The sequence below is a fragment of the Colias philodice genome, chromosome 6, assembly GCF_061535455.1.
Source record: "Colias philodice isolate Cphi_HAF_F1 chromosome 6, ilColPhil1 Martin Lab GWU primary, whole genome shotgun sequence".
Classification (NCBI taxonomy): Eukaryota; Metazoa; Arthropoda; class Insecta; order Lepidoptera; family Pieridae; genus Colias; species Colias philodice.
This window is the reverse complement of record NC_143091.1, coordinates 5200127-5224892: the sequence shown is the minus strand read 5'-3', so window position 1 is coordinate 5224892 and position 24766 is coordinate 5200127. Positions and strand designations below refer to the sequence as shown.

The following is a 24766-nucleotide window of genomic DNA, read 5'->3' as shown; positions in this document are numbered from 1 at the left end:
TTGGCAATTCAGGGTTGCCAGGTAATGAAAAACGAATTAGTTCCAAAATAATTAATTTCATCTCTTTTATGTCGTACTATATGCATTTCCTGAGAACATTTACTATGGTGGTGTCTTAGATTACAAAATAAAATACAGATGGAGCATGTCAATCATTCATCGCCCTTGTCAAAGAAAATACGAAATCAAAAACGAATACGTTCCTCCGCTAGTGCTATAGCGATTCTAGTGTCATGCAATACGTCAAAAGGGTTTACTATTGTAGTAAAAAAATGCTGTCTTGTGATATTAAAACGCTGTAAAACTTGTTCCCGAAAACAAACAAAAAGATAAAACATCGTTTTACAGATTTTCTGTAGATTATTTGGCTTATTTAATTTTGTATACAAATAATAATTTTACAAATACGAAGGAATTCAAAACTTCAACGTATGCTGCCAGTATTTTGAAAATGAATTTGCCATTTTTAGGGGTAAAATGGTTAAAAGATATTCGGGGTAGTGCTGTTGGATTTTTCGATCGTGAATGTGATTATTTGTATAGTGCAATAAAAGTTCATGGTCATTATTAGATTATTTTAAAAAGCATTATACATTTTTTTGTTACTTTTATAAAAAGCGTCGTTTTCGCTTGCGATTTAATTCATGTGAACACATGATGGATATGATGAAAATAAAATGTCCCGCATTCTCGACTAAAAACTACCGCTATTCGCATTCATATGTTTTGAAAAATAAAAACTTTTTTTAATGTAAGTAATTTATTTAATAAAAATTGAATAAAATTATTTTGTCCATGTATAACTTTAGTAGATAGGTGATAAAATATTTTTTACAATATTATAAAATAATATCAAAAACCCGAATTTATATTAAAATAAAAATTTAAACATGACTGCTAATAATTTATGTAGCCTACGTCACTACCACCACAGCTACCATCATAATTCAGATGATTGCAATGACACCTCATAAGTCACAACTCAAAATCGATCCAACAGTTTATACTGCAGGGCGTGTCAAAGAAATATTATACATACATACCTACACTCGAAAAACATAACCCTCTTTCTTCCGTAGTCGGGGAAAATTTTGGGAAAATTTTCAATATCTGGTAACATAACACCCACACAGAAGCACCGTGTACGTACAGTGCAACGGCGAAATGACAGCACACATAGCTTTATGGAAATGACGATAAATTATTCGGTTTAGTTCGGCAACGCTCCATCTGTCTTTTATTTTGTAATCTAAGGGTGGTGTTTATTTTTTTTACACCATATGAAAGTAGAGATTTCAATGAATAAAAGGCACCCCAAGTTTTTGAAAAAAGCTGATATTTTGACGGGTGACTTTTCGATTGAAAATTAGGTTGTTTTTTTGGTATTAATTCAAAATAAGGCGAAAAAATAAATATTTTCAATCAAATGAACTACAGTGTATTTGGGACATAATAAAGTAAATTTTCACCAAATTTCGTAGAAAAACAATAAATTTTGAAGTAGATAAAAATAAAAAAACCAAAAACTTGGTTTTTTGAATTTTTCACCTAAATTTTGAGGTTATGTGAAAAAATTGTTAATACAAAAGTTGTAGATCCTTTTATTACCTACAACTTTGCCATTGAACTTTTTTCCGTAGGACTTGTAGTTTTGTCGGAAATCGAGAGAGACCGTTTTTTTTCTCTTAAAAGCTCCCCCCTCCCACTTCCCGAACTCGGATTGACCGTAATTTATTTTTCCTTACATTTTTATCATATTTCCCCCCTTTTCTAATGGGTTTCATCCGACTGCGATTTTTTTTTGTTTCAAAAATTATCTACTCTAGTCTATATTATCGTTAGTAATATTATTAATTGTTGGAAAATTTTTTAAAGCTTTCGTTTCATTGAAGTTTCTTCGAAATAATAAAAGTTAATTCAATTTGTGTTAAAAAAATAAATATAAGTATGGATGAAGGTACAAACATTAACTTTCTTTTTATATTTCACATTTAAAATGTGAATACAAAACAACGAACAACGATCACATTCACATTCACATTCACATTCACATTCACATTCACATTCACATTCACATTCACATTCACATTCACATTCACATTGTTCGTTGTTCGTTGTTCGTTGTTCGTTGTTCGTTGTTCGTTGTTCGTTGTTCGTTGTTCATTGTTCGTTGTTCGTTGTTCGTTGTTCGTTGTTCGTTGTTCGATGTTCGTTGTTCGTGTTTGTGTTCATGTTTGTGTTTGTGTTTGTGTTCGGATTAAAATTCGTGTTCGTGTTCGTGTTCGTGTTCGTGTTCGTGTTCGTTGTTCGTTGTTCGTTGTTCGTTGTTCGTTGTTCGTTGTTCGTTGTTCGTTGTTCGGTGTTCGTTGTTCGTTGTTCGTTGTTCGTTGTTCGTTGTTCGTTGTTCGTTGTTCGTTGTTCGTTGTTCGTTGTTCGTTGTTCGATGTTCGTTGTTCGTGTTTGTGTTTGTGTTCGAATCAAAATTCGTGTTCGTGTTCGTGCTCGTGTTCGCTGATCGCTGTTCGTTGTTCGTTTTCATGTTCGTGTTTGTGTTTGTGTATGTTCACATTCACATTCACATTCACATTGTTCGTTGTTCGTTGTTCGTTGTTCGTTGTTCGTTGTTCGTGTTTGTGTTTGTGTTCGAATTAAAATTCGTGTTCGTGTTCGTGTTCGTGTTCGTTGTTCGTTGTTCGTTGTTCGTTGTTCGTTGTTCGTTGTTCGGTGTTCGTTGTTCGTTGTTCGTTGTTCGTTGTTCGTTGTTCGTTGTTCGTTGTTCGTTGTTCGTTGTTCGTTGTTCGTTGTTCGTTGTTCGTTGTTCGTTGTTCGTTGTTCGTTGTTCGTTGTTCGTTGTTCGTGTTTGTGTTTGTGTTCGAATTAAAATTCGTGTTCGTGTTCGTGTTCGTGTTCGTGTTCGTGCTCGTGTTTGTGCTCGTGTTCGTGTTCGTGTTCGTTGTTCGTTGTTCGTTGTTCGTTGTTCGTTGTTCGTTGTTCGTTGTTCGTTGTCCGATGTCCGATGTCCGTTGTTCGTTGTTCGTTGTTCGTTGTTCGTTGTTCGTTGTTCGTTGTTCGTTGTTCGTTGTTCGTTGTTCGTTGTTCGTTGTTCGTTGTTCGTTGTTCGTTGTTCGTTGTTCGTTGTTCGTTGTTCGTTGTTCGTTGTTCGTTGTTCGTTGTTCGTTGTTCGTTGTTCGTTGTTCGTTGTTCGTTGTTCGTTGTTCGTTGTTCGTTGTTCGTTGTTCGTGTTTGTGTTTGTGTTTGTGTTCGAATTAAAATTCGTGTTCGCGTTCGTGTTCGTGTTCGTGTTCGTGTTCGTGTTCGTTGTTCGTTGTTCGTTGTTCGTTGTTCGGTATTCGTTGTTCGTTGTTCGTTGTTCGTTGTTCGTTGTTCGTTGTTCGTTGTTCGTTGTTCGTTGTTCGTTGTTCGTTGTTCGTTGTCCGTTGTCCGTTGTTCGTTGTTCGTTGTTCGTTGTTCGTTGTTCGTTGTTCTTGTTTGTGTTTGTGTTTGTGTTTGTGTTCGAATTAAAATTCGTGTTTGTGTTCGTTGTTCGTTGTTCGTTGTTCGTTGTTCGTTGTTCGTTGTTCGATGTTCGTTGTTCGTTGTTCGTTGTTCGTTGTTCGTTGTTCGTTGTTCGTTGTTCGTTGTTCGTTGTTCGTTGTTCGTTGTTCATTGTTCGTTGTTCGTTGTTCGTTGTTCGTTGTTCGTTGTTCGTTGTTCGTTGTTCGTTGTTCGTTGTTCGTTGTTCGTTGTTCGTTGTTCGTTGTTCGTTGTTCGTTGTTCGTTGTTCGTTGTTCGTTGTTCGTTGTTCGTTGTTCGCTGTTCGCTGTTCGCTGATAACTGTTCGTTGTTCGTTTTCATGTTCGTGTTTGTGTTTGTGTATGTTCACATTCACATTCACATTCACATTCACATTCACATTGTTCGTTGTTCGTTGTTCGTTGTTCGTTGTTCGTTGTTCGGTGTTCGTTGTTCGTTGTTCGTTGTTCGTTGTTCGTTGTTCGTTGTTCGTTGTTCGTTGTTCGTTGTTCGTTGTTCGCTGTTCGCTGTTCGCTGATAACTGTTCGTTGTTCGTTGTTGTTCGTTTTTTTTTTTTTTTTTTTTTTTGGTCTACAAAACTGGTTACAAATGTTTGTGATTTAATCTATTAATTATGTACTATCATGCAGTTGATTTATAACCTTCTGGATGTAGACACAGCATGCAAATTTACAAATTTCAATTGGATACCTTATCTATGTATAACAATAATTATAATAACTATTTATTTGATGAAATTTAATAATTTATTCCTAATTGAGACCAGAGAACCACTAAATATGTCTATTTCTGATCGGATACTATTTGCATAGGTACACATTCGAAACAAAGGTGCATGTTGAGATTAGTTTTACTTGAAGCTGGCAGAAAACATTATCTGTTTTGTAAACGAGTAGTGATACGCGGAACTGAAAGACAAATGCGCTCCAAGACATCAGGACAATCTGCTTCCCCATGAAGAACCTTATAAAGAAATAAGATATCTGCTACTTTCCTGCGTGTATGTAAACCACTCAAGTTAAAGTACGATAGACGCTGGTCATAGGAAGTTAAAACCCTACATTTATGTTCTGAGTAACTAAGATAATACAAAAAACGTTTCTGGACTCTTTCAATTCTATCGGAATGGACTTGGTAACTAGGACTCCAGACAGCTGAACAATACTCTAGTATTCCACGAACGAGGGTGCTATAAATTAAAATGGTAAGTTGAGGTTGTTTCAGGAATCTCATTTGTCTCGTGACGAAGCCGGATAATTGTGAAGCTTTTTTTAACAATATGATCGTAATGGTTTCTAAAACTTAAAGAACTATCCATGATCACGCCTAGGTCACGGATAAAGCTCACTTCCGTGAGTGGTAAATTATTGATAAGGTAAGTTACGGGTGTTCGAATTTTCTTTCTAGAGAATGTAATGTGATGGCATTTATTAATATTTAAGCACATCTGATTATTTGTACACCATTTTTGTATATTATTTAAGTCTGATTGAAGTATATTAACATCTGTTTTATCCTTAATCGTTCTATAAACTTTTAAATCATCAGCGTACATTCTATAGTTTGATTGTATTAAACGGGGGAGGTCGTTAATAAATATTAAAAAGAAGAGAGGACCGAGATGGGAGCCCTGTGGTATTCCCGATGGAATAGTATAGGGGGTAGATTTAAAACCTCGGATTGAGACAAGCTGGGAGCGGTTGCGTAAATATGACTCGCACCATCTTAATAAGGATCCGTGTATCCCCATATTTGAGAGCTTATGTAAAAGAAGATCATGATTTACTAAGTCGAACGCCTTTCTGAAATCGGTGTATACGGCATGCACCTCGAGATTCTTATCAAGTGCTTCAGCTATATTAGATACATAACCTACTAGATTTGTGTTTGTTGATTTACGGGGCAGAAACCCGTGCTGGTTTTGATCAATTTTACATTTAATGTGGGCCAAAAGTTTAGTATTTACTATGTCTTCTAGAACTTTTCCAGGTGTACTTAGAATTGAGATAGGTCGGTACTGGGTAATCTCGTTTAATGAGCCTGCTTTGTGAATCGGAGTTAAGTGTGCGAGTTTCCAAGTAGATGGGAAGACGCTGAATATGCATAATGCTTCGTTGTTCGTTGTTCGTTGTTCGTTGTTCGTTGTTCGTTGTTCGTTGTTCGTGTTTGTGTTTGTGTTTGTGTTCAAATTAAAATTCATGTTCGTGTTCGTGTTCGTGTTCGTGTTCGTGTTCGTGTTCGTTGTTCGTTGTTCGTTGTTCGTTGTTCGTTGTTCGTTGTTCGGTATTCGGTATTCGTTGTTCGTTGTTCGTTGTTCGTTGTTCGTTGTTCGTTGTTCGTTGTTCGATGTTCGTTGTTCGTTGTTCGTTGTTCGTTGTTCGTTGTTCGTTGTTCGTTGTTCGTTGTTCGTTGTTCGTTGTTCGTTGTTCGTTGTTCGTTGTTCGTTGTTCGTTGTTCGTGTTTGACTAAAAGCAACGTTATTAGGACACTGACTTTAATTTTTCTAGACTTCCTATGACTACAGCCTCAGACACCTCGTCCTTCTTTATAAATATCCTACCACCGCGCACCCAAACGAATTTATAGTTTATTTCTTTTGCTCTCAATCTAGCAGCAGCATAAATTACTTTATTATGTTGTGATAAATGCTCAATTACATAGATAGGTGAGGGCTTATCTGATGCTATACCAAGATCACTAGAGTTCAATTTGTTATTTTTGTTATTCTTGTTGTATTGTTGGCAAGCTGCAAGAAAGGTGTCACGTATCCGTGGGCTGCCAAACTTTACGAGAACAGAACGAGGTCTGTTACTTTTTGAATTCATTTTGGCGATTCTTGAGCAATACATTATGTCGGAGTCTTTTATATTACATTTTATGACTTTGCTGAGCTGGAGAACGGTATTAACTAAATTCTCGGAGCGATGTTCAGGCACGCAGTGTAATTCCACATTACTAGAACGTGCATGCTGTTCCATTAAATTCAAATCTCTTCTCATGTCATTTAGCGCGTTCATTAAGGAAGCGTTGTCCTTTTCCAATTTGTTTATTATTGTGCATTTTTCCTCAAGAACTGACTTAATCTCTTCGTATTGACTATTGTAGAATGCAAGTGCTTGTTGAAAATCGGCTATTAAATTATTGATTTTACTGAACTGTTCGTTAACCAATGACTTGACTGAATCTCTAAGAGCCTGACTTATTTCTTGTCTGATTATTTCCCTTAACGTGCTGCTTCTTAGATCGGATAATAATGTATTATTATCGCTGTTGTTATCAACCGCGGCCTGTTGCGACTCGCTACTATGAGACGCGCAGTCGCTTAACGGAGAAGGCACTCTTACCGCACGAACAGGTGTATTCGTGTTATCCAATTTTGGTTCTTTATTAACACATCCAGGGCATATCCACGAACTCTTAGCTTGCACATGCATTGATTTAAAACGCCTTTCAGTTATATTTGCGCAAAGCAGATCAAACCATAAATTGCATTTAAAACATTGCAGGCCATCTCGGCTTTTAAAAGCGCCCATACAGCCGGCACAATTAATTGAAGACATGACGAAGCAATTATTATCGAGTACAGAGTTTGATATAAAAGCGCTTCAAGCTATGCAACTAATATATTACGTTTAGTCCTATAAGCACATTCAAGCAGTGAGATGCTGTATTTGTCGTCCTGATTTAGCAATCTACGGTCACGGCAAGAAGGTCGTAAGCGCCAGGAAATCAGCGTCGCTTACGCGTTTTGGTCGTAAACACTGTTGACACTTCGAAATATAACGACTATTTATGTTTTATAGTTATTATTCGACATTTACACTGTTCACTGAGTATATAATAGTTATCCAATAGTTTGTTTATATAGTTACCAATGTTGAAGACACGATAAAATACTCGAACTGCACTTTTAACTAACAAAATTAATTAAATAAACAGGAGCAAATGATAAACACTACGTTCTTTCAAAGTTTCAAACAGCTGATCGAATGTTCACATTCACATTCACATTCACATTCACTTACACATTCACATTCACATTTACATTCACATTCACATTCACATTCACATTCACATTCACATTCACATTCACATTCACATTCACATTCACATTCACATTCACATTCACATTCACATTCACATTCACATTCACATTCACATTCACATTCACATTCACATTCACATTCACATTCACATTCACATTCACATTCACATTCACATTCACATTCACATTCACATTCACATTCACATTCACATTCACATTCACATTCACATTCACATTCACATTCACATTCACATTCACATTCACATTCACATTCACATTCACATTCACATTCACATTCACATTCACATTCACATTCACATTCACATTCACATTCACATTCACATTCACATTCACATTCACATTCACATTCACATTCACATTCACATTCACATTCACCGAACGACGTCGTCGTCGTTCGTCAACAACAACGAACAACGAACATCGAACAACGAACAACGAACAACGAACAACGAACAACGAACAACGAACAACGAACAACGAACAACGAACAACGAACAACGAACAACGAACAACGAACAACGAACAACGAACAACGAACAACGAACAACGAACAACGAACAACGAACAACGAACAACGAACAACGAACAACGAACAACGAACAACGAACAACGAACAACGAACAACGAACAACGAACAACGAACAACGAACAACGAACAACGAACAACGAACAACGAACAACGAACAACGAACAACGAACAACGAACAACGAACAACGAACAACGAACAACGAACAACGAACAACGAACAACGAACAACGAACAACGAACAACGAACAACGAACAACGAACAACGAACAACGAACAACGAACAACGAACAACGAACAACGAAAACGAAAACGAAAACGAAAAACGAACAACGAACAACGAACAACGAACAACGAACAACGAACAACGAACAACGAACAACGAACAACGAACAACGAACAACGAACAACGAACAACGAACAACGAACAACGAACAACGAACAACGAACAACGAACAACGAACAACGAACAACGAACACACGAACACGAACACGAACACGAACACGAACACGAACACGAACACGAACACGAACACAAACACACGAACACGAACACGAACAACGAACATCGAACAACGAACAACGAACAACTAACAACGAACAACGAACAACGAACAACGAATACCGAACAACGAACAACGAACAACGAACAACGAACAACGAACAACGAACAACGAACAACGAACAACGAACAACGAACAACGAACAACGAACAATGAACAACGAACACACGAACACGAACACGAACACGAACACGAACACGAACACGAACACGAACACGAACACAAACACACGAACACGAACACGAACAACGAACATCGAACAACGAACAACGAACAACTAACAACGAACAAAGAACAACGAACAACGAACAACGAACAACGAACAACGAACAATGAACAACGAACAACGAACAACGAACAACGAACAACGAACAACGAACAACGAACACCGAACAACGAACAACGAACAACGAACAACGAACAACGAACAACGAACAACGAACAACGAACAACGAACAACGAACAATGTGAATGTGAATGTGAATGTGAATGTGAATGTGAATGTGAATGTGAATGTGAATGTGAATGTGAATGTGAACATACACAAACACAAACACGAACATGAAAACGAACAACGAACAGCGAACAGCGAACAGCGAACAGCGAACAGCGAACAGCGAACAGCGAACAGCGAACAGCGAACAGCGAACAGCGAACAGCGAACAGCGAACAGCGAACAGCGAACAGCGAACAGCGAACAGCGAACAGCGAACAGCGAACAGCGAACAGCGAACAACGAACAACGAACAACGAACAACGAACAACGAACAACGAACAACGAACAACGAACAACGAACACACGAACACGAACACGAACACGAACACGAACACGAACACCCGAACACGAACACGAACACGAACACGAACACGAACAACGAACATCGAACAACGAACAACGAACAACGAACAACGAACAACGAACAACGAACAACGAACAACGAACAACGAACAACGAACAACGAACAACGAACAACGAACAACGAACAACGAACAACGAACAATGAACAACGAACTACGAACAACGAACAACGAATACCGAACAACGAACAACGAACAACGAACAACGAACAACGAACAACGAACAACGAACAACGAACAACGAACAACGAACAACGAACAACGAACAACGAACAACGAACAACGAACAACGAACAACGAACAACGAACAACGAACAACGAACAACGAACAACGAACAACGAACAACGAACAACGAACAACGAACAACGAACAACGAACAACGAACAACGAACAACGAACAACGAACAACGAACAATGTGAATGTGAATGTGAATGTGAATGTGAACATACACAAACACAAACACGAACATGAAAACGAACAACGAACAGCGAACAGCGAACAGCGAACAGCGAACAGCGAACAGCGAACAGCGAACAGCGAACAGCGAACAGCGAACAGCGAACAGCGAACAGCGAACAGCGAACAGCGAACAGCGAACAGCGAACAGCGAACAGCGAACAGCGAACAGCGAACAACGAACAACGAACAACGAACAACGAACAACGAACAACGAACAACGAACAACGAACAACGAACAACGAACAACGAACAAGGAACAACGAACAACGAACAACGAACACACGAACACGAACACGAACACGAACACGAACACGAACACGAACACGAACAACGAACACGAACACGAACACCCGAACACGAACACAAACACGAACACGAACACGAACACGAACAACGAACATCGAACAACGAACAACGAACAACGAACAACGAACAACGAACAACGAACAACGAACAACGAACAACGAACAACGAACAACGAACAACGAACAACGAACAACGAACAACGAACAACGAACAACGAACAACGAACAACGAACAACGAACAACGAACAACGAACAACGAACAATGTGAATGTGAATGTGAATGTGAATGTGAACATACACAAACACAAACACGAACATGAAAACGAACAACGAACAGCGAACAGCGAACAGCGAACAGCGAACAGCGAACAGCGAACAGCGAACAGCGAACAGCGAACAGCGAACAGCGAACAGCGAACAGCGAACAGCGAACAGCGAACAGCGAACAGCGAACAGCGAACAGCGAACAGCGAACAACGAACAACGAACAACGAACAACGAACAACGAACAACGAACAACGAACAACGAACAACGAACAACGAACAACGAACAAGGAACAACGAACAACGAACAACGAACACACGAACACGAACACGAACACGAACACGAACACGAACACGAACACGAACAACGAACACGAACACGAACACCCGAACACGAACACAAACACGAACACGAACACGAACACGAACAACGAACATCGAACAACGAACAACGAACAACGAACAACGAACAACGAACAACGAACAACGAACAACGAACAACGAACAACGAACAACGAACAACGAACAACGAACAACGAACAACGAACAACGAACAACGAACAACGAACAACGAACAACGAACAACGAACAACGAACACACGAACAACGAACAACGAACAACGAACAACGAACAACGAACACCGAACAACGAACAACGAACAACGAACAACGAACAACGAACAACGAACAACGAACAACGAACAACGAACAACGAACAACGAACAACGAACAACGAACAACGAACAACGAACAATGTGAATGTGAATGTGAATGTGAATGTGAATGTGAATGTGAATGTGAATGTGAATGTGAATGTGAATGTGAATGTGAATGTGAATGTGAATGTGAATGTGAATGTGAATGTGAATGTGAATGTGAATGTGAATGTGAATGTGAATGTGAATGTGAATGTGAATGTGAATGTGAATGTGAATGTGAATGTGAATGTGAATGTGAAATGTGAATGTGAATGTGAATGTGAATGTGAATGTGAATGTGAATGTGAATGTGAATGTGAATGTGAATGTGAATGTGAATGTGAATGTGAATGTGAATGTGAATGTGAATGTGAATGTGAATGTGAATGTGAACATACACAAACACAAACACGAACATGAAAACGAACAGCGAACAGCGAACAGCGAACAGCGAACAGCGAACAGCGAACAGCGAACAACGAACAACGAACAACGAACAAAGAACAACGAACAACGAGCAACGAACAACGAACCACGAACAACGAACAACGAACAACGAACAACGAACAACGAACAACGAACACACGAACACGAACACGAACACGAACACGAACACGAATACACGAACTCGAACAACGAACAACGAACAACGAACAACGAACAACGAACAACGAACAACGAACAACGAACAACGAACACACGAACACGAACACGAACACGAACACGAACACGAACACGAACACGAACACGAACACGAACACGAACACGAACACGAACACGAACACACGAACACGAACACACGAACACGAACACGAACACCAACTTGCCAAGTTAGGTGTGAAAGGGATAAAAAAACATACAGGCGTCATTCAACGTCATATTTTCTTGTTACAAGTTAATGTTCATACTGAAATCTCCAGTGTTTTAGATATAAGCTTCTTGCTCATCTGCCTACGATGTGCACTAAGCAATTTGTGCAATACACGCGCTCTATACTACTGTAATATATACTCTAAGATGACCACACTATGTTTTGAGATATTAATTTATTTTATATATTACTAGCGGTCCGCCCCGGCTTCGCCCGTGGTACATGTTTACGTTTTCTCTACATAAGAACCATCCTCGTACTTCAAGGAATATAATAAAAAAAGAATTATCGAAATCGGTTCAGCCGTTCTCGAGTTATGCGCTTACCAACACATTTTGCGATTCATTTTTATATATAAAAAGAAAAAAGACTAGCTTTCCGCCCGCGGCTTCGCCCGCGTTTTCAAAGAAAAACCCGCATAGTTCCCGTTCCCTTGGGATTTCCGGGATAAAACCTATCCTATGTGTGAATCTAAGTTACCATCTATATTGCTACAGCCACACTACCTTACCGTCTACCGGGCTGTTACCGCAATAATTATGGCATTATATTACCGTCTAAATTATTGCATGAACTGATGTGGTTATACTAGAGTTTACCTAGATATGTCGGTAATTATTGGCATTTACCGCAGCAAAAAAAATATTAGTTAATAATTAATATATAATATGGTTTCTGTATAATTCATCAAGGATTCTTTCTTTTTCAAAAGGATTTTTTCTTTTTCAAATCATCTATTGTACTTGGAAATGATAAATTTTGTTTGATCCGACGCCACGCATCATTGTGTACACTGCGATTTTTATAGTTCTTCTGTTGGGTAGTACATGAAGTACGATAATTATTTGTATGATACAAATAATTATCGTACTTCATGGACAGGTCCCGCCCACTTAGTGATGCCTACACAGAATTATTCAATGATGGGTCGATAGATTAAAATAATCGATAGAAATACTCTGTAAAATATATCCGATACAGAAAAACTCTTCTATCACTACATAGTATAAAACAAAGTCGCTTTCTCTGTCCCTATGTCCCTTTGTACGCTTAAATCTTTGAAACTACCCAACGGATTTTAATGCGGTTTTTTTTTAATAGATAGAGTGATTCAAGAGGAAGGTTTATATGTATAATAACATCCATTAAATAGTGGAGAAGTACTGTTATTTGCGAGGTTTCTAATGTGATGTCGTATAAAATTACATTTTTTCCCCCTACGAGTTTTATCAAAATAATGTACTAACTATAGTACACATTGAAAAGGTCTACAGAAAAGTCCGTGATGGTATATGTCTACCTCTTATGGATAACCCACAATAACTTTTTTTGTCATTTACTTTTTACGACAAATAATGGCTAATTTTCGAAGCGATTTTAACCAATACAGCATTAATCATTAACCAATTAAATACCTTGAATACATTGTTCATTTAATATAGATCTATATGGCCCTTTACACCGTATGATTTAAGTGAATATTTTCGAAGATATTACAGATTTAAAAATTGCGGGACGTAGCGTTTGCATTTAGTACGTTTACGTCTCGTTTACGTTGTGGACAGACTATATACTCTTTGACGAGTAATGTCACTTTTGACTTGTGAGAAAGAAAACAAATCAATGTGATGTGGGCAAATAGGTTATGTGTTGAAAAACTTATGTTTTAAATCAAAATATTGTTTAGATTAATAACATATTATCAAATTACTCAAGGTGCAGCTGCCTAAACTGAACAAAAATGGATTTATTTATAATCAATAGGTCTGTGTTAATTTTGTGTCCGATATTTTATGGTCTTTGTGGATTAAGTATTTATTCCCTAAGTTATGTACTATTCTAAATAAAGCATATCTTTAAAAATCTACTTACTAAGTCTACTCACTTTATAATTATTGCATTTCAGATATAAAGGAACCGACGATAATAATGATGTCTCAGAATCCTTACATCTGCAAAGGCTCAAGGAACAAATTGAAGAAAGAAAAAAAGTCTCTGCTAAAAAAGTTTCAGTCGACGTATCATCATCAACATTGATCGTAGAAGTATTAAATGAATCAAAAGAAAATTTGGACCTCCCAGAAACTAACACAAATAGTATAGAAATTAAGTCTCAACCAGATATTGAAAAAACTTTGAAAACTGAAGTTAAAAAAGATGAAATAAATAAACGTATGACCGATTTCCAAGTATTGGGTAGTAGTGATTTTGAAAAAAAACCTCAGGTATAGTTTTTTTTTTAAATTTAGTGATTTAAAAAATTTTGAACTCTCTGAAACAAGTGAATTTGAATCGTCAAGTATATCAAATTTGAACTAGAGTTACTGGAAAAAATAATTATGAACCTTTTTAATTAAATTTTTTACCAATATTTTGATTTGTGAACCAAAATAGACTAAAATTCAGGTACTTGTATCATTTACATTTATGAAAGTAAATAGTGTGTGTTATTGTGTTCTGTTATTGGCTGAAGTATGAAAAATTGTATTATTTTTCTTTCTTCAGGTTGAACGAGTCTTACCATACTGGTTGTCACATGCATACAGTGTATCGAAAAACCTGCAAAAGCTAACTTGCAAAGTGGAAGAACAAGCTTGGTTACACAATATACTAAAGGAGAATTTGGCTAGAGAAGGTGTCACTCATTTATTTCCAGTCCAAGAGCAAGTTATACCATTTATACTGCAGGAACATAAGCTACCTGCTCCACTGTGGCCTCATGATGTTTGTGTCTCCGCACCAACAGGCAGTGGCAAAACACTATCTTTTGTTCTGCCAATAATACAGGTAAAATAAATATAAATTAAAACCAGAGATAGGAAAAAGATAATTATATAAACCATAGTTAACACTTATTATACCTGTGAACTTGTCATAATTATTTTGTTCCACCCTATAATTAAATATAAATTACGAATTTCTACACATGCTTTAGCATGTATGGCCTTTTTGCTGTGGAGCGCTTAAGATTTTGCTTCTTCTTAAAATATTTAACTCTTTCTTTTAGACACTTATGCCTGAATTAGGACATCACATAAGAGCTCTTATTGTGCTACCTGTTCAAGAACTGGCTGCTCAAGTTGCTGCAGTGTTTAGAAAATATTGTACAAACACTGGGCTTAAAGTGGCCTTGTTAAGTGGATCCATACCATGGCAGAAAGAACAACAACAAATACTTAGATATAGTAAGGACCTAAATATATTCTAGTAGTATATAAACTGTTAAGTTATACATATTTTATTTATCTTCTTAATACTATTATAAAGGCGAAAGTTTGTAAGGATGTATGGATGTAAGGATGTATGGATGTATGGATGTATGGATGTTTGTTACTCTTTCACGTAAAAACTACTGAACCGATTACAATGAAATTCAGCACACATATAGAGGGTAACTTGGATTAACACATAGGATAGGTTTTATCCCGGAAATCCCACGGGAACGGGAACTATGCGGGTTTTCCTTTGAAAACGCGGGCGAAGCCGCGGGCGGAAATCTAGTATTAAATATATTTTATGTTTAATAATGAAAAATGTTTAATATCTCTATTTTATTTCACAGCTGATACACATGGATGGATAAGTGAAGCAGATATTATTGTATGTACGGCAGGTAGATTAGTAGAGCACCTACAAAATACTGAAGGATTCTCATTAAAATACTTAAAATTTCTTGTAATAGATGAAGCTGACAGAATTATGGACAATATCCAAAATGATTGGTTGTATCACTTGTATAAACACATAAAACTGGAAGGGCATGCAACAAATAAAATTGCACATCTAAACTGGGATTTCATCTGTGATACAAAAGCACCACCACACAAGCTTTTATTTTCAGCAACATTATCTCCTGATCCAGAATTGTTAGAACAGTGGGGTCTATTTCAGCCTAAACTATTCTCAGTTGCTCCTATATCAGACTCGTTAAATAAACTTCAAATCAAAAAGTATACAACTCCAGATGAATTACAGGAACAGTTTGTATTGTGTTCCACTGAAGAAAAGCCTCTTGTACTATATCATTTTCTGGTTGAACAAAAATGGGATAAAGTTCTATGCTTCACAAATTCAGGTCAATCAGCTCATAGATTGACAGTGCTTTTAAATAATTGGGCACAGAATCAAATCAAAATAGCAGAATTGTCTGCATCATTAGATAGATCATCAAGGGATAATGTTTTGAAGAAATTTAAGAAATGTGAAATTAATGTGTATGTATATGATTTTTTATTTTTATTTTATTTATTTATATTACTAGCTATTCTCCACGGTTACCACATTGAATCACATTGCTCGGCTCCTATTGGTCTTAGCGTTATGTTATATAGCCTAAATGCTGTCTCGAATTGTTATTCATGCAAATTTTGAAGAAAATCCATGTAGTACTTTTTGAGTTTAGCCTGGACATGCATGCAGAGAAACAGGTAAAAATTCTAAACGCTCCCAAGTATTTGAAAAAAATATATATTTAATGTACAGTTTTAACTGTTCTACGATTTTATCATATTTTATTATTTTTGTTTTTGCACTGGTTTACAAATACATTTTTGAAAACCCTGGCCCTAATAAAGATTCCCGTGTCACAATTTCCTTAAGAGATATTCGTAAATATTATGTTATGTATCATCATCGGAATATCATAATTGTAATCTATAGATGAAAATTGCATTTCTTGCCATGCAAACCAACTTTTTATGATTCCTGTATACTCTGTTTCGGAAAGTCAACAAATTCTCCTCTTATATTCTGTGTGTCCGAAGGACTACGGTCTACTTTAGGAACGCTAATAATGACCATTCAACCAATACACAGTTGTGGTAGTTTTTTTTTGCCATATTATTTACCATTTTCTCGGCAGCTAGTTTTGTTTCTTTGAGTTTCGTTTTGTTTGAATATTCACTTTTCTTAAGAATCTTTGAACCATAGCCTTCATCCAACAATTCACAAATCGCAAAAAAATAAATAAATAGCAAACATCGTATGTTCACATAGCCTGCACTTATATGCCCCAGTACAGCCATTTTGTACATACAGCAAAAGTGAACTTTGACTCTTGGTCCGCTTACTCCTCGGTTTTTGTATGGTTTTTGTTGTCATCTTGAACTTAAAAATTATAACATGACTCCAATTCAATATTTGGATCCCATTCAATTTGATCAGGAACTTCAATATATATTTAAGTTCGTCATTTTTAATCTCTAAATTTACAGGATTTATAGCTGAATCCACAAGATGTTGTTTTTGCTACTGAATTCTTGCTGCTTGAGGTTTTGTTATTGTTCTTCTGTTTTAACGTTACTAAGAATTGAAATAGGTGTACCCAAATCATTTAATCCAGATTTGGGATTACAGCCAAATAAAGCTTTGTATGGAGATCTTCCAAGGATGTGATGAAATGAAACATTTTTTTTGTATTGAACATGATGGCATCCTACAGACCAATTTGTCGAGTTGTTGTCATTCATCCACGTCTTCAACATATTGTCGACATCCTGGTTGCTTCTTTGTTCACTGACCTCTACCTGTTTCTGAGGACGCCTAGGGCTCCCATGAACTATTTTACACTCAGGCCATATTGTAGTTAATTCTTCGATAATTTTTTCCGTGAATTCACGTCCGTTATCAGATTGCAAGATGTAAGGTGTTCCAAAAATCATAAATATTTTCATTAACTCTATTGCTACTTCCTGTGCTGTTTTAGTTTTAAGCGGCCGAAGGCTAACGAATTTTGTGGCATCGTCTTCGTAATTCAATAACCACTTGTACTCGTCATCGGGACAAGACTGAAAGTCTATCAAATCTACCTGCGCTCGCATATTGAAATCCTGAGATACAATTGGCTTTGTTACTATACCTTTTTTGGGTAAGGCCTTTTTCATTTCACAGGTAGGACAAAGATCAAGAAATATTTCTATTGCTTTTCTTGGTATATAATATCTTGACTTGATAGCATGTATCATTTTGTCTCGTCCACCATGACCGCATGCATTATGGATTTCTTGCAATGTTGCAAAATATTCACTTGTAGATATTATACGCACCGTCGGGTCATCAGGAGATTTCCTTTTAAATATTAAAAAATCTTCGTTAGCTATTTCCATAATATCATACTTTGATATCCAGTAATAATCCATAGATGTCCTGGCTTGCTTAAAAACCATGGACACCCTAGCCTTTCGAACATTGTTTATAACCTCTGAAATTCTTTCGGTAGTCCATGGTTTTCTTTGGGATCCTGAAACAGTAACAACATAATAAATTGTTGTTGTGTTCACGTTATCAAGTAATAAGTTAACAAGACCAAATTCTCACAAATAAACGAAACAAAAACAATGAACTTACCTTGATTTTGTTGTTCGTATACAGCCAGTTTCGATTCAAATTTTTCTTTAAAAGTAGCCGGCTGCGGCGTAATAATAGGTAAATCCATGCTATCAAACTATTTTAATACGAATAAAGCACTTGTAAATTAAATAAAAAATCAACACTGCCATCTGTACGAGATGTTTGACGCCATATTTGTTTTGGAGACTACTAGCGCCGCAGTGGGAAAAAATAAACTAAATTTCAATTACTTGACTGATTTTATATCCGCTCTAATCAAAGGGCTATCCGGCAATGTTTCATTCCGTTAACTATATAGTTAGACGTTGAACTTGAGTGACATTTCACGCTTGTTATAGCAACTTCTGCCTTGTCATTAAAAATTGATTGACGTCAATCAATGAATGTGCTAGTCATTCAATCAAATAGCAAGTTTCACCAGATGACGGTGACTTATCCATACTTCCATACTAATATTATAAATGCGAAAGTAACTCTGTCTGTCTGTCTGTCTGTTACTCAATCACGCCTAAACTACTGAACCAATTTGCATGAAATTTGGTATGGAGATATTTTGATACCCGAGAAAGGACATAGGCTACCTTTTATTGCGAAATATGTACCACGGGCGAAGCCGGGGCGGACCTCTAGTTGTATATATAGATTCATAAAAATATCCTAAAATATGTTTTTTTTTACAGTATTATAAGCACTGACGCTTTAGCAAGAGGAATTGATATACCAGATTGTAATTATGTAATATCATATGATCCTCCTAAGAATATAAAGACCTATGTACATAGAATAGGACGAACTGGCAGAGCTGGTAACCTAGGGAATGCAGTTACTATCTTAGTTCAGAACCAAATGCAGATGTTTAAGGTATTGCAAAGTTATATTCTTTCCTTTTAGTACCTATAGTTTCTTAATAAAGCAATTCATAGTTTGCACTTAAATCTCAGTTGTTTTTAATGACGAAAATCGACAGCTAGGTATATTATAATACTTTCAATAGTTGCAGAAATTAATACCTACTTAACTTTTATTGTATACAAACAAAAAAATAGTAAATAATCAACATCATTATATTCATTAATAATTCCAGGAAATACTGCAATCCGGAGGCAAGGCGGAAATCCCACAAATAGAAGTTACATCAGACAAGTTAACACCTCTAATTGGTAGTTATCAGTTAGCTATTTCCTCAACGAAACAGTCAATATACGTTGAAAATAATACAAAGGTTAAAAAATCCATCGAATTAAAGAGAGGAGCTAAAACAAAATCGCGAAAACGAAAACATAGCGAAAGCAAGAATACCAATTAACTGTCAATAAATCTTAAATAAGTTATGAAAATAAGATGTTTTATTTTTATCTCCAACTACCTACTTACCTATCTATCTACCTATCAAATCGTCATTTATAAAAATATGACTAAATATAATAACCGCAACCTTGCTGAATTGCTTGCTCTTTCTAAATAGCCGCAGGCACTATATTTTTTATTTCTCTATTATTTTTAATAAGTTAGTAAGGAGGCATTGGGATTGGCCGTCGTTTGACCCCCCTCCCCCCTCCTACACAGTCAGCTGACCCTCCCCCACCACTACACAATTAGCTCACCCCCACCCTTGAGTATTTACCAAACGGCAAACTACACGAATTATTTTAAAAATACTGATGGTCCATTTTCGGCATAATTTTCTTAGGCTATACACCTATCTAATAATAAATAAATATGGAGTAAATAAATAATTGTATTCATAATGGGCACAAATTCGAATTAAATCTGTCCATTATAAGTGGGTCTAAATCGAGTCAAAAGGCATACCCAGCCTTTTTTTTAACATTGGGAAATGCCTTTACGCATCCCCCTCTGCAGTTTTTCTGCGTGAGAGGGTATGTGGGACTCGCGAGAAGCCATACCCACTAAAACCCAACGGTAGCCACCGTTCACCTTTGGCGGCAGGGGTTAACAGCCAGGCCTTATATACCCTCTAAGTTCTAACCGCGTACGTGGAGAGTGCCGCGACTTACCCAAGCCCGTAAGGGTCAGCTCACACCGAGACGCGACGCGGCGCGACGCTGCGCGCACTTTTTTCATAGAGCGACTCAGAATATACTTTATTCACTACACGAAAAGATACACATTACATTGTGAGAATTCAGATTACGTTGCACCACGCAGCGCTGCGCCTCGAGGTGCCTCGCGGCGTAGCAATGTGTATCTTTTCGTGTAGTGAATAAAGTATATTCTGAGTCGCTCTATGAAAAATGTGCGCGCAGCGTCGCGCCGCGTCGCGTCTCGGTGTGAGCTGACCCTAAGGTAACGTCGGTATCAGAAGATAATGCCGCCCTATTGCCGGGCAAAAGGCATATAGCCTACGGGTGAAGCTAATATATGCGTGTTACAAAGCGTGCACATCTTTAGGTGAATATTGCACTAGGCGCTGAGCACTTTTGTGAGCCTGAATTACACTATGTTGCTTAGTACATAGCAAGTCGCTATTTTGTTTGCGGCTGGAAGGGCTGCTTCTATATTCATTATTATGTGCTTCTGGCTACATATCTATACTAATATTATAAAGCCCAAGAGTTTGTTTGTTTGAACGCGCTAATCTCACGAACTACTGGTCCGATTTGAAAAATTATTTCGGTGTCAGATAGTACATTCGAGGAAGACCAAAAGGAGCGGAGCCACGCGGGTGAAACCGCGGAGCGCAGCTAGTAGTAATATACTTTTATTAAGAAAATAATGAGATTCAATTGAAAAGTAAAAGACAAAAACTATTTAAAAAAATATATTTATTTCTTTAGTATCACATAAGTACTAGGTACTTGTCATGTTAAAAACTTGTTACAAATATTATATCAAAGTGTGTAGATGAATATTGAATAGTAATATACATGAAAAATTTCATAGCAAGATTTACAAGTTCTATAAAATAAAGCGATTTTAAAATGTTTATACAAATTTAAAATACATGTATACATAATATTATATTCTTATAGATGTTCATTATATTTTGATAATATGTATATCTAAAATCTAACAGAGTTCAATAAAAACTTATTCATAGTGAGGCCATCCATATTCTATTCTTTTGAATTCATTTCATGTTGATTGGTTAATTTGATTCATTTTCTTGGCAAATATTAGGTAATAAAGGATAAAAATCCTAAACTCACTCACATATTGTCTGTTCTAATTCTTTGTGAAACACATCTTTGTGAAATATAGCTGTGAAAAGCTGACAATAAAAAAAATAAAAATTTAAATATTTCCTACATTGGCATGTTCTAATGAGAAATTCCCATAGGACTTTTTATTTGTGTTTTTTAAAATATGACAAAGGCCTCATATTTTAAATATACTTTGTTCAACAGTTTTTTTATAGTTAGTAAAACTTAGTAATTATTTACATTATGCAACTGCAACCCTTATAACAATACTGTCTGTGTGATGTCATTATAGCTATTATTAAGTTTTACAATGAACCTATTTTTTACATTGACTAGTATTGGTTTAACGGTAATGAACACCATGCGTTAGTAAGGAGGCAAGTAAACATATTTATAACACTACTTGGTGGGGCTTGAATTTTCAATAGAATTATAAAGTATAAACATTGTATAACAGCAAAGCTGCAATATGTCTTCTAATATCTAAGCATTTATATAAAATATCAGAAAAATACAAATAATTTAACTAAAACTGGATAAGATCTTCACTTGGTTTGTCTATTGTCTCTTTGCTAGAATTTAAACTATGGTTACTAGAATGAGCAATAGCATCATCACTGTGTTTCGGTGAAATTTTTCTCCTGGGGGGAATAGGTGCTACATCTAAAATACTGTTTTGACCTAAAATTTTTCCTTGCTCAGTGAATGTGTTAATATCCTTTTTCATATCAGTTCTTCTGCTGCTTGGTGACAATTTTGTTCTTACAGGAGGACTAGGTGCAGTCCTTGAGTATAGAGGTCTGTTATCAAAAATAGATACGTCAATGGGATTTAAACTAGCTGTTAAAATTGATGTTTTGCTCTTTTCCAAAGAGTACCCTTTGTTATCTGTCTTTGGTTCATTATCTAGATCATTGTTAGTATAAAATATTGCTTTATTTTGATATTCAGATCTTAAATGTCTATGAGCTTGGACGTCTGATTTACTCCTTTCTAGAGTAAATGCACCATTGGTATGAAGATGACAGCTAAAGGAGCTAGTGTTAACTGTGCAAGCTGGTACCGTAGAGAATGGTACCGAAGGTGCCCACAAACAAGCACCATCATTCCGTGGAACAAGAAGAAGGGGATCCTAAAACAAAAGGGAATGTTTTTTTAATGAAGAATTAGATATTGAATAATCTTTGTAAAAAGTATCATTTTTTATTCAGCGATACATAATTACATTATTACCTTGCCAGTTATAGAATAAATCTTTGACTGAAGGGCATGTAACTGATTACGTAAGTACTCATATGAACACTGTCTTAACTTCAATACCCATTGCACCACATTATCTTCACTTCGAGCAGCAAAAATATGACGCTTGTCTGGTTCATCACTACAAAATATATCAACATTAATTTTGTTGGTAATATTGCAAAATGCTCAATATATTTTAATTCATACTTACATAAAAGAAATTGAGAATGAGAATGAAATGTGATGTCCATGTTCCATTTGGACGGATGAGTTTTCCATGACAAAAACTCCGGCTGGGGTTTTTGTGTCAAAATTTCCCATCTCATTTATTTTAAAATAAAATAAGTAGTTGTTTATTAATCTAAACCATCTTTCTTTGTATGCTAAAATAACATTAATTAATAAGGAATAAAAGTATATAGCTACAAATGCAAATGAAATCAAAAAACATGTATTTTATTCTTATTAGTATATCACCTGTTTGATTTCGATAATTTCCTGATATTTTTTTGTAATTTAATCTACCTTCCATAATGCAAGGCTTGTCGCTCAGAAGAGCGAGTTCTTTTAGATTGCATTTCATGAGTTCAGTTAATTGTGAGATTTCTATAAATATTTCTTCTTCTTTTCTTTGTTTAAAAGCACCGCCAAATCAGGGGACTGTGCTTATATAATGTGTATAATTATAGTTTGGATTCTAGGTAATGTTATCTGAATTTGATATATATTATGAAGACCAATTTTATTAAAATTTTGATTGTTTCGTTCGTATAAGCACACTCAGTTTTATTATGTCGTTCAACAACTTAGAATCTAATAAAGAAAAGTCGACTTCATATTGATAGTCTTGTTTATGTTTTAAAATAATATAATACACATTGCTAGGAAATTTCAAAGGATTTTTCTTACGAATATCGCAATTCGTGGCGAGACAATGCACATTTTGGGAAAATATTAAGATCTTAGAGCACAACACACGGATGTTTTTATATTTAGATTGAATAATAATCTCTTTTGAATTACGCAATTAAATAAAATGCCTCCCTATTTCTAACTATAATATCAAGAAAAAATAAAAATAGTAAATACAGTTAGAGTTACGGTCAATGGTCATTGCTCACTGTGTAATGTCAATGTCATATTTTTTTTATTCATAACCAATAGATAAAGTATTACCAGAGCAGACAGATAACCAAATAAAAAAAAAAATCTCGCTTTGAAAGAAGTCCCACGGTAAATATGGCGAGGATCAGAGTGGATCCGATCGTGAGGATGCTCCACGGGTACTGTCGCGTCCATAACTCAATTACTAATAAAATAATATATTATTGGTTAAACATTATGAATGATATTATTATGTATCAGTACTAGTATAGTATAATATATCAAAATATCATTGAATATATCTCATTATGGCCGGCTCGGAAGTTCGGTGCAGGTGCGAGTGCGGGTATTGTCATCAGGACAATACCGCAATAATTTTGGGATTAATGTCATGTGTTGTGTTGCAAATTTAATACTTGATATGAAATATTATATCGAAAACTTCCCCAAGTTTTGGAACTTTAGAACTTTTGGAAGTTTTTCACGACCATACAGCAAAAATTAATTTACTTGCAATTTTAACAATGTTCCGGACTGCGGACAAGGTTGCAAAATGAGATTTATTGTCGTCCCAATGTACAATTCACTTGGCCAAAGTTTGAAAACTTTTGGAATTATTATGTATTAAATTTTCGATTTCGAATGTCAATACTGACTGGACTAAAATGTTATAAAGAACGTTTAAATAATCCATACCACCATACTAATATTATAAATGCGAAAGTAACTCTGTCTGTCTGTCTGTTACTCAATCACGCCTA

At 36.1% G+C, this 24766-nt stretch overlaps 3 protein-coding genes across 3 annotated transcripts; 1 reads left to right on the top strand and 2 right to left on the bottom strand.

The window, feature by feature from the left end:
- The first annotated feature begins 13737 nt into the window (after positions 1 to 13737).
- Positions 13738 to 19835, top strand: Dbp73D (putative ATP-dependent RNA helicase Dbp73D). Its single transcript, XM_089696247.1, has 7 exons — positions 13738 to 13911; positions 14054 to 14372; positions 14653 to 14934; positions 15155 to 15332; positions 15710 to 16361; positions 19176 to 19356; positions 19580 to 19835. Exons 1-7 carry the CDS (start codon positions 13889 to 13891, stop codon positions 19799 to 19801), a joined length of 1857 nt encoding a protein of 618 aa, XP_089552373.1. The 5' UTR covers positions 13738 to 13888; the 3' UTR covers positions 19802 to 19835.
- Positions 16597 to 18770, bottom strand: LOC149487686 (KRAB domain-containing protein 2-like). The gene is made up of 2 exons (XM_089696248.1): positions 18493 to 18770; positions 16597 to 18385 (listed from the first exon to the last, which is right to left on the bottom strand). Exons 1-2 carry the CDS (start codon positions 18578 to 18580, stop codon positions 17424 to 17426), a joined length of 1050 nt encoding a protein of 349 aa, XP_089552374.1. The 5' UTR covers positions 18581 to 18770; the 3' UTR covers positions 16597 to 17423.
- Positions 19836 to 21264: 1429 nt separating the features above from the next.
- On the bottom strand, positions 21265 to 24019 carry LOC149487684 (uncharacterized). Its single transcript, XM_089696246.1, has 4 exons — positions 23379 to 24019; positions 23113 to 23284; positions 22893 to 23040; positions 21265 to 22791 (listed from the first exon to the last, which is right to left on the bottom strand). Exons 1-4 carry the CDS (start codon positions 23482 to 23484, stop codon positions 22186 to 22188), a joined length of 1032 nt encoding a protein of 343 aa, XP_089552372.1. The 5' UTR covers positions 23485 to 24019; the 3' UTR covers positions 21265 to 22185.
- Between the last annotated feature and the right edge of the window lie 747 nt (positions 24020 to 24766).